Source organism: Pungitius pungitius, chromosome 10 (assembly GCF_949316345.1).
Source record: "Pungitius pungitius chromosome 10, fPunPun2.1, whole genome shotgun sequence".
NCBI lineage: Eukaryota > Metazoa > Chordata > Actinopteri > Perciformes > Gasterosteidae > Pungitius > Pungitius pungitius.
This window is the reverse complement of record NC_084909.1, coordinates 16,965,368-16,976,959: the sequence shown is the minus strand read 5'-3', so window position 1 is coordinate 16,976,959 and position 11,592 is coordinate 16,965,368. Positions and strand designations below refer to the sequence as shown.

The 11,592-nt window shown below is 40.9% G+C and overlaps 1 protein-coding gene across 1 annotated transcript; it reads left to right on the top strand.

Moving 5' to 3' along the window:
* Positions 1-2,308: 2,308 nt before the first annotated feature.
* LOC119229146 (collagen alpha-3(VI) chain) lies at positions 2,309-11,299 on the top strand. The gene is made up of 3 exons (XM_037489318.2): positions 2,309-2,549; positions 7,391-7,504; positions 10,344-11,299. Exons 2-3 carry the CDS (start codon positions 7,420-7,422, stop codon positions 10,946-10,948), a joined length of 690 nt encoding a protein of 229 aa, XP_037345215.2. The 5' UTR covers positions 2,309-2,549; positions 7,391-7,419; the 3' UTR covers positions 10,949-11,299.
* The last annotated feature ends 293 nt before the right edge of the window (positions 11,300-11,592 follow it).

The following is an 11,592-nucleotide window of genomic DNA, read 5'->3' as shown; positions in this document are numbered from 1 at the left end:
TGTACCTGCTGTACAAAACTAGACCATAACATATATATATATATATATATATATATATATATATATTGTTGTTTTACAACACTCTCAAAAACTGCTTTCTGAGAGAAACTGCTTTCTGCTTTCTGCTGTCACGTTGCTCAGATTTTCATTACCTACGCCATCTTTCTTAGTTAACTTCAAACTTTTTTTTGTTTTCAAACCAGACAAAACAGGTTTAATCGCAGTAGGGTGAGAGAGCGTTTACAACATGCTACTACGTTCATGCTGAATTGTTCATGAAGGAATCTAGGAAAATATTTAACCGGAACTAAATACAGTTGCTAGTGCAATGATGCTACACTGATCACTGTGTTCGCCCTGTATGCTACTATCGGGACATGTGATGGGTTATGGATGAAGGGGGGCAGCATTAAAAAGGTCTTTTTAACTGCTCAGGCTTTTAATACTTTCCTCATCAGGTACAGCCCGAGTGACGCAACGGCAAACCATCTCCACCCATTTATTTGTACATGGTGCGGTGGAAATAAGTGTGTTGGTGGAATGAACACATGCATTTCCCTTAAACTGGCCAGTGAATAGTTTGTTCCTGAAGGTAATGTCTTTGTAGGCACGTGAATGAGATCGGTTTGAATACTCCACTTGTTTGGAGGGGAGTCTCATGCTTATTTGCGACCAGAAAAAACAGAGTGTGTTAACACGGTTTTACAGGGCTTAGTGACACATTTTCTTTGCTTTTCATAATTCCCACATACTGTAGAAACCTGGTAACGTGACAGTCACGCCCAAAACATCCTCTGGATGCTTAAAATATAACTTTGAGCTGAGGGTTTCTCACTTTTCCTGTAAGACATATGTGTGTTATGGAAGCTTGCAGTTATTGATGATTGAAACAAGAGTAAAGGAAGCTCAAAAGAGCATCGCTGGAAACAATCTGAACTTTACTCCACACACATGAAGTCACCTCAGTGGAATGCATCAGAAAGCTTTACCACAGATGTCAGCCTCATCTTCACTTCACATCCTAGGTAGTTGTAACTAAAAGGCTGGGAGCGTGAACACATGTTACTTTACACAAAAGCTGAAAACGTGAACTCGGAAGCAATTGCATTAAAGAGTTAATTATCCGCTGTATTGGAATGATCTAGCTGCTTATCTCAGAACAGATGGCAGCTTATAACTGTAATGAATATTACAATAGTGGTTGCCATGGCATTGACACAACAGTGCTATGATTTGCTGGAAATATTGGTGGTGTAATGACCTATAGACCAAAAAACCGCAGTGGGCCAGCGTTATAAACATTTCCATATGGTGCTTTGAAGGTATACTGTATTGATGTAGGGAATGTTCTGTGGCTAACAGAAATCCCCTTGCTTGTTCATAAACTGCTGTTAATTCATTAAAGCTGACCTGTGGGAACAAAGTATTTTTGAGCTCGCTGACAGAAGAATGCTGCAGCAGTCCTCCCTTTATTTGGCCAACAGCAGAGTGCAGCTTGGGGTTCTTTTCTGCTGACATTTAGTCCATTGTAACATGTATTGAGCTTACACAGCCTGCCTAAATACCCATGGTCACCTGAATCAATGCATTACAATGACTATTTAAAGTGTATAGCATGCAGTAACAGCTACAGTTTCTCAAGAACAAGTGATTTTTCCTCAAACTATTTCTAACTAGCTCCATTTAGTTGGCAATGTATGACTGTGTGAATATTGTAATAATAAAGGAGTCCACTGATAAGCTATAGGCTGTGTTGGCTGAACACATGTTGGACAACCACATTTATGGCACCGAGTCATTGCTCCACATCGGTCCTATTTTCAATCATTGCCAACACCTTCTTTGGTGGGAGATTTGTGTTTGTTATATTTGGTGAGACGTTTTGCAAGAATGGCCGACAGTGTATTTATGCATCATGTTTGTCTAATGTTGGATTAATGTGATGTTAAAGGACGGATGATGGAATCAGCCTTTAATTTTCAATCTTTAAAGAGAAACAAGCATGGATATTTAACCAGCAAATGTTGCTTCTGAGGAGTTGTTTTAATCTAGCACATTTCAAAATGTCAGAAAAAAGAGAGGGAGATGTAGGAGAAAATCCCTCTCCATATGGATGACATCATCCTTCCCACTGCTCACATCCAGACCAAACAGGGGTATGTGTCTGGTTTTCATTTACTTCATAACCCCCCCCCCCCCCTCTTCCCAACCTTTTTATTTTCCCCTCTCTTTAAACAAAGTGGGAGGAGGAAGAGAGGAGGTGGCAGATCTCCAGAAGTTTAGAAGTTTGTCCCATCCAAGCCTTGAACCCTGCACCACATCTCCTCTGGCTTGAGACCGGGAGAGTGTCCGTCTCTTTCAGTCAACCATTTCCTCCCTTCACTAAGGAGCCCTGTTTCATCTCGAATCAGGGACCTTATCACAGCTTTGTTCAGCCGCCTTCCTCTGGGAGGAGCTGGAGGAAGCCAGCAGGGGGGTTTTGTCAAGAGGATAACTCCCAAAAAATCTACGAAACCCCAAAGAGTGGAGTTCAGCAACTTCAGCTCAGGGTAAGTTTTCATTCTGCGTTGTTCTCAATGTGAAATAGCTTTCTGATTGATTTGTACTCATGCATGCAGGATTTTTTGAATCATCTAAGACTGACCTTGATTTCACTGCGTGTTGAATATAGAGTTTATAGTACGGGTGTCATAATCACAGGCTTGCACAGAGTTTTTGGCTTACGGGTCATAAATATCAGACAGCATGCGTTTCGCAACAAGGCTGAAACCTGTACTTAAGTGGTGAGAGTGCTTGAAGGGCAAGAGGTGAGCCGCAATCCGGTTGAAAGAGAGGACCTCAACTATGTCACATACTGTGCGTGTGTGTGTGTGTGTGTTTGTGGAATGGTGTGTGAGTGCTCTTTTCTTCGCTGAAAACCTTCAACTTTACACAACATTCTTCTGATTTACTGCAGAGGTGTTGAATAATTGTGGGCGAGGACGGGTTGGACTTGTGGACCTGCTAGGAGTTAAATTGCAAGGAAAAATTCTAATATCAATCTGTGAACATCGTTCTGTAGCAGAAAGCATATTTTGTGTAATTAACACATCATATAATGCAACAGATTATTTAGGTCCCTTATCAAAACCTGCTAATTTATGCTATGTGTTAAGTCAAGAGATAAGAAGTGTCAGTCATCTCTCAACATCCATTTTGTCTGCACTTTATAGCTATAAAACCTAAAACCTAAATAGGAAAGCTGTTGATAACTCTAAAGTTGCAAAGATGAGCAGTTGGACGGTTAAATGTTTCCACTGCAGCCTGAGCCCCAAAACCACACCCTCCTTGAAGCGCACCAGTGGAAAAGTGTGAAGGGAGCATTTTCCACACTGCTGGCCAGAAGGACCAGGAGAACCAGGAGAACCAAGAGGGGGGGGGGGGGGGGGGGGGGGGATAGACAATGTTGGGCTGCAGTTTAGTGAGCATTCAATCTCGCACTTATTCAGTTAGACTGACAGGAATGCAATCCTTTGGGTTTGATGTGCAAATTTAGTTATTCTATACTTCCAAGTCAGTATTATTAAATTCAATATTTGGCAATAGCTCACATGAGCTCCTGTTCTCCAGTTTCTTTATGTTTGCGCTTAATCCCACTACTATAATACAAAGACACATACACTCACATCAGAGCGAGTACTGCTACGTATGTTCGCTGGTGGACTTTTAAAAAAAACTTTTATTCCTTTATTTTTTTTAATTGTTTATTCTATATCTCCCTAACCCATAGCCTTATATTTTATTTTTTTCATCTTATGTTTTTATATTTATATTTGTCTTGTTTTCCATTGTCTTAGTGTCTGATGTTTTGCACCAACCGCCAAGTCAGATTCCTCGTATGTCGGACAGCTTTGTCCTTGTTCAAAAGCCTGACGACAATGACCAGCAGAATAGGGAGGAATCTTATTTATTATTTATTTTGGATACATTATAAATCAACATTAGTGCAGTTTATAACTACTGCACCCCCCCCGCTTTTAGTCTTGTTAACATGATGCAGCACAGATGTCTGAAGGGTTGGAACATTTTTCATAAAGGGGAACAACCATCTATAACTGCTTGGGATGTAAATAGGGACCCTGCATTTTGAAATGAGTTGATTTGTCATGATCACAGGACGAGCTAAAAGGGTAATTAAATGACAAACAACTATGAACAATGAATTTGCCCCACTAACTTTCCGCCACCAGCTTCCAACGACACGTACTTAGTCACTGCTGAAAATCTCTGTGTGCTTCTCTCCCGTCCAAACCAAAAAGTGTCCCATTCAGCACTTGAACTGATCCTGCAGCAATTTGGCCGTGCGGCTTGACCACACATCTGCTTGGTGACCGACAGACTAATACGTAGCAGCTGTGTGGAATTGCCCACCCGCCCTTCCTGTTTTATCATTGATCCTTCTCTCATCTGTGCCACACATGCGTCACGCTGCACCTCTCCAGCTCGGGGGGGGCGTATGGGTCCACAGTAATTGATCCGCGTGGAGGCTGACCAGCCTCACACTCTGGATGTGGAAGAGCTGTTTTCTCCCACGAAACCAGTGAGCGTCACTGTAGAGTTGTCTCAGAGTCAGCAGCTGCATTACAGTAAAGAAATGACTCATTTCCCTCGAGTCCTCGCTTGTTTCACTGATCTTGTATATTGAAGTTAGTCAACTATTTGGAAGGCGATTTTGTTGGTAGTAAATAAAAGACGTCTTTTAGACAAATGTTGTTGACAGTATATTTGAAATATACCGTGTTTCAGTCCGTAATCAACTGTTAAAGAAGCCCGAAGTTCAACCAGGTTGATCTAATATTCAGCACATCATCATCTTCTAACTGATGACCCAATAAGGAGATTTTAAACTACATCCACAAATGGGAGAATAAACATTCAACAGCTTTTATGAGGACATGTCTGCTGCTCGGCTTATTTGCCAAAATAAATGCAACTCTGCTACTGTGGCAGGATCTTTACTGCCGCAGTCAACTTTTTCAGGGGAATGTAACACCCCTCCGGTTGAACCTTCATTCCAATATTTGAAAATGAAATAATGCCCTATGGACACGTCCCACTAGCTCCAATATTAGTGATGAGCATTGCCATTAATCCTCATCCTACCAACATAACAATAGAAAAGATGAGACTCCTCCCTGGGTACCCAATGTTTTACAGAACTATAAGAAACAACCATCATAGCAAAAATGTTCTTCTCAAAACATCATACATTATGCATTTGATGTAATCTGAAGAAAGGAAAAACAGATCGTGACTTTTTAAGAGTTAACAGTTGCTTCGCATATTGAAAAGAGATAACTTTGGTCAAAGCTGTGGATTTAGAAAATGTAACATGTAGTTGAAGTCTTTATTTAGAGTATTTCAACCAGTGCGAAAATGGACCAATTGTAGCAACCCTTTGATGTGCACGAGGACATCTACTTTTTATTCAAGTGAGGTTACTGCTTGGCTTGGCCTTGCTGGTGTCACATGCAATATATTAAAGCTGATATCTGTCACCAATTGTGACTTTGTGCTACATTCTGAGTTTGTGAGTGTGTTTATGCGTGTGCATGTTTATGTGTGTGTGTGGTCTTTACTGAACATGTTTGTGTGAGGTCCAGCTGCATTGCGCTTCAGAGTGCTCGTTGCTGTGTGGTTGGGTTGCTCTGCAAATGCAAACTGACAGTGTCAACGATAAATAATACCTCTGAGCAGCATATGTGCAGCATGTTACATTGACACATACATATACATGTATATACCAGAGGCGCACACAATTGGACATCAGCAGGACAAAACGACAAGAACACACAAACAGATCGTAACATCTTCAAATTCAATTCAATTCAATTCATTTTATTTTGTATAGCCCAAAATCGCAAATTACAAATTTGCCTCAGAGGGCTTTACAGTCTGTACACATGCAACATCCTCTTAAACCGTCCCGCTGATACCTATATATCGCCGTCCCCGCTCTGCTCACAGGCCCAGGCATGCAGCATGACAGATGTGGCGACCATAAATCTGTACCTTCTTGTTGCGCCTGTGTGCTAGAAATGACCCCCTTTGGCCACCCGTTATGTTGGCAGTACCATAGAATACACTACTAGAGTTGACGCATGCTGACACGTTAGAGTCCGTTTAACTGTGGGACAATGATATTGAATGGGATGGAAGACACAAAAGGACTGGAAGTAAATGTTAATATCATTGCACTCCAAACCACACTTGGTTAGCAGGGATGGCAGTTTTGAAGTTTGATCCTTAGTTTATACAGTGTGCACGGCATGCAGTGTGTGGGAGTAAAAGTGACTCAAGTTTTTCCGTTAGAACAAGAGCAGAAACAATGGAGCTATTGAGTTCCTTATAATGCAAGAAGGATATTGGAGTTCATGTTATTTGGGCTCAAACGTAATAATCCTTTTGGGAGGCTGTGAGGGTTTGCAGTTCATAACCACAGAGTATAAATAATAGGAAATGAAGGCACGTAGCCAATGTTAACACCTCTGATAAACTCAATGCACACAACCTGCTCAGCAGCAGAAAGGTTGACAGACAACCACTAGGTGGTGAACATAGTTGAGCAAGAGCCAGATGTTTCCCTCGAGGAGGTGGTGGAGGCTAAACGGTCGCCATAAAAATACTTGGAGACCACTGTTTTGTTTCCTAAACATAATGTGAAATTGGTTCAATGGTCGCAGCGTGTAACAGAATGAATCTGTAGCAGAGATGCCCTTAAAGCCCAGCTCGGCATGAATGGTTAAGAACACAAACACCACTTACAACATTACATGATCATGACGTGAATTTATATTCCATTATGTACATTCATGATAAAGAACACAGAAGTTTTATGTGCATCTCATTCTAGTGTGTTCTAGGCTCCTATCCCATAATGTTTACCTGGATTTTCCACAAGAGGGCAGTGCTTGATTTAGTGTTGCCATCGGTGTGCCTTACTCTCCATGGTACCATCCTTTAATGCAGCATTTCATGTCAGATTCCATGCCTGTTTTAACACAGTGCTCAGCCCTTTAGAACGAGGACATAGGGGTAACCATTAGGAAATATAATATTGCTACATACACAGACAAAAAAGGATGGCAGGAAACATGTTGTGTGTGAAAGATTAAATGTTGCACTCTTGGTAAAAAAACAACAACAGTATCAAATGAAGTGTTGTTTATTATATTTAGAGCAGTGTAGCAAAGCATGGGGGAATGCATTGTTTCAAATCCTTCTCAAAACTCTTTCAACAAATTAGTTGAAAAATACTAGCTGTATGTCAATATTCAAAACACTGTCGCTTGTACTTGTAATGGCGTTTTAATGTATCGGGCTCTTAATAATATTTTTTCTGGTTTGACAGATTTCCCTCAGCTGTTTAGTTGAGCGAAGATGAGGAGACATCGGCTGTTGCCGCTGTGTGCCCTCCTGGGCGTCCTGTGTGCAGGACTCCTCCCCAACCTTGAGGCTCAGGAAGGTAAGTCAAATTTAGTTCCCCTCGGCCGTGGTCAGCAGGGTGTGCTTATTATACGAATGCTTGTTCCACAATAATGTTCTTTTCAGGTTTTGGGGAATATAATATATAGATGTCCAGGTTAGATGACATCCCGTGAAACACTTTCTTGTTGCGATATTTTGGTTTTTGTGAGAATTGGTGGTAAACAGGCTATATTTTGATCATTTATCATGGTTGTTATTTCTACAAATCTGAACTCCAAATCCCCTAAACAGTGGACAAAAGAAGTGTTGGACTACCAGGTCCAGTCAGATGATTTTCATAGAGCACGCAGAATGATGCTGTCAAACCTTGCCCTGGTTGCACTGTGCAACAGCTAGTGCAATACAATATTTGTTTATATCATCAAGCATCTTTTCCCCCTCGTGCTCCCAACACTCTCTTTCAAAAACTGTGCACAAGGGTTGGAAGCTGATATTTACTTTCTAGTGGACTCATCTTGGAGTGGGGGCAAAAAGAACTTTGAACATGTAAGACAATTTCTGTTCATCTTGATACAATCACTTCAGCAGGCTGGAGGGAACAGGTTTAAATTTGCCCTCGTGCAGTACAGTAATACGCCGCAAACTGAGTTCGCCGTACCGTGGCAGGGGCACCCGCGCTGGCCTGGGCCCGGACTTCCTTAGTCGTACGCACTTGACCACTGCTTCAGGCAGCTGCGCTGTCGGAGGTGTGGCCCAGGCGGTGGTGGTGCTGTTCCCAGGACAACGTGGCCAAGCTGGTTGACAGGCGTGGAGGTGTTTGCAGTCAGAGTTCAGGATGCGGTTGACTTGGAGCTGAGGGACATGGCTATTTAGTGTAGACACTTACTTCAGTTTGAGAGGTATGATGCAAGATTTAGTGGTGGGGCTTTGCTACGCAGGGACCAGGTAAGGGGGTGGTCCTGTGTTGAACGAGGCCCAAGTAGCTGGAGGAGTGACAGGTAAAGAAATGGGACCAGTGTCACTACCATACTAATGTTTTTGTGGGCAGGACGAAGCTGCAGCCTTTGCTGCCCTGACTGGATTTGATTATTAACTAAATCAAGTATTTTTTTAACCACAATAACCTTTCACAATCCAACTGCAAGATTAACACCACTTGTTTTGTCTTACCACCCTTAATACTCCCTTGATAATTTAAAAATCACAGTAAGTTCTGCATGTAATAGATATCTCTCCAGTGTCTTAGATCAATTCAATTCAATTAAATTCATTTTATTTTGTATAGCCCAAAATCGCAAATTACAAATTTGCCTCAGAGGGCTTTACAGTCTGTACACATGCAACATCCTCTGTCCCGAAACCCTCACATCGGCACAGGAAAAACTCCCCAAAATATGAAAAAACCCTTCAATGGGGAAAAAAGGAAAGAAACCTTAGGGAGAACGTCAGAGGAGGGATCAGTGTGCAAATTGGGAACAAAAAAATGCCTGTAGGTTGAGACAAAGCTATTAAACAGTGTTGCAAATATTCTGTACCAGAGCCTCTACAATTTGTAGGGATCTGAGTTCTGTGTTTGCAAAACCTTTAATTTAAGACACTATTTGTTTGTAGGCATCTATAAATGCTATAGCACAATACAGGCAGCAATTGAATAACATTTTAAAATCCAGATGTCGACTTCTCAGACAGACATTTGTTCAGAAAATTCTTCAAGAAGAAAAAGGACATGATACCTTACCCTTTAAAGTATCTCAAAATTGATCTATGAGCTTTTAACAATAGCTAACCGTGCACCAATGCTTATTTGTCATGCATTTTGGTTTGTTTTATCAGGCACAATGTCTATCTGTGTTGAATATGTGCAATATTCTTTATTTGAAACAGAGATGAACCTGCTTGGACCTATCCTTGTCCTATAGAAGTACTTTGAGAATGTTTTCATGTACAGAAATTACATATACTAAAACAAGATAAGTTACGTAAAGTCACAGCAAATTTAAAATCAATTTTAACTATCACGAATAATCAAATTGTATTAATTTCACATTAAACCACTAAAATTCTCAAGTACTGTAAGCTTATAGGCTCCAAGGATATGCCACAGGGTCATGACTGGTCACTTTTTCAAGGTCCGTAACAAGAGTCTGCATGGGATGGCTGAACTCAATGAAGATTTCGCAACTGACACATGAGGCTAATTTATCAAGGGCCTTTGTAAAGGCGTGTGATGAAACAGCTTAATGTTTTTTAGCATTGTCTGCTCTTGTAATGGAGAACCCCTTAGTTTTACATTTGTTTTGTACAGACAATATTACCTGAGCATTTATTTTTTACACAAGTGTAGACATATTCCCACCAAATTACATTCATAACAATTCAACCATTCATTTTCACACAACTCTACCCCCTCATATGCCTCAAACAGTTACATTTGATATCACAAAATTACATTTTTTGTAAAATGAAAATACCAAATATTTTTTCGAAATCAACTTTATTTTTGGGCTTAATTAAGCTGCTATTGTTGACCATAAAATATGTGGTTAATAAACTGCATGGATCTTATATCAATGGTTGGTATTAATACTGACTATTACCATTCGCATCGACAATCTCCTTTTCATGTTTATAGGAATGAAATCATACAATACATTACAACAAACAGCATCAAACTAATTTGAAAACTATTATGAAATCTCCTTGGTTCAGCCTACATGCAGCATGATGTTTGATTTACTTGTTCACTTTCAATGTAACTTGACACATGCAATGATATGCAAACACAGGATCTTTCACTGGATTCTTTGTTTCTATCTCACCATGTTAACGCTTTCACAAGTTCCATTTTGTTTTGTTCTCTCTCTCTCTCCTTAAAGCTCAAGAATCAGCTGACCTAGTACTCTTAATTGATGGATCACAGAACATTGGAGCAGCAAACTTCCCCTTTGTGCGTGATTTGGCTTTGAGAATCATTGAGAGCCTTGATGTGGGCAGGGACACTGTTCGAGTGTCCTTGGTTCTATACAATGGCAATCCGCAGATAATTTTCAATCTGAATAGCTATGACAGTAAATCATCAGTCCTGGAGGCGGTGAAGGGCCTTGCCTACTCAGGGGGTGACGAGTCTAACCTGGGGCTGGCCTTGGAGGAAGTGGCCAACAGCCTGTTAAGCCAAACAACTGGGGGCAGGGCAGAGGAGGGTGTGCCCCAGATGTTAGTTGTTGTAAGTGCTGGGCCATCCACTGATGATACTGTTGCTGGTGACCAAGCCCTTAAGGAGAATAGTGTTATCACATTCGGCGTGACAATTGGTGACACTGCCACTGCCGATCTGGAAGCAGTTGCTACGGATAAAAGTTTTGTCCTGTTGGCCCCTGATGTCAGAGCATTGGCGAGCATTCGTGACCAGCTGCTCCAATTCATTAACGGAGTGGTCCAGCGCAACATTATAGTACAGACTGAGTTCACAGAAGGTATGTAACTTCTCTGTACAACTTGGCGAATCGAAAGATCCGTTCATATTGAATGTAGTGGGTAAGGTAAGATATGATTCCCAAATCCCATCAGGCATGCCCATGACAGAGCTTACCATGCATTGTCGTTCAAACTTCTACCACTCATGTAAATTATTCCAATTGCTTGCACGTTACTTTAATACTTTTTTTGGTACTCAGAATTTGACAAAAAGTTATAGCAATATTTGTTGGAACGTAAAAAAATAATCGAAAGTTCTTTCAATACGCAGTCAAAAACATTTTTTTTAAAGTGCTGATATTAGCTCACATGTACATGTATATGTAATTATAAAATATCATTGGTGGGATTTGGTAGTATTTAGTGCTTAGATTTATTATGATATCACTTAAAGTCATAATTTATTGGCAAACTGATGCATTTTCTTCTCTTTTCAGTCGTGGCTGCTGAAAAACGAGACATCATCTTCCTGATTGACAGTACAATGGGTGGAACACTCATAGACGCTGTGCGCAAATTCATCAAGCGGTTTGTGGACATCATGCCAATTGGCCCAGACCAAGTTCAAGTGGGTGTGGCCCTGTTCAGTAGTACCCCTCGACTTGAAATGGATCTCAACACCTATGGATCCAAGGAGGATTTAACTGCAGC

Excerpts from the sequence above, each read along its gene's own strand:
- LOC119229146 (XM_037489318.2), top strand. The coding sequence starts at position 7,420 with ATGAGGAGACATCGGCTGTTGCCGCTGTGTGCCCTCCTGGGCGTCCTG. Across the intron at positions 7,505-10,343 it reads CAACCTTGAGGCTCAGGAAG|CTCAAGAATCAGCTGACCTA; the intron begins GTAAGTCAAATT and ends CTCTCCTTAAAG.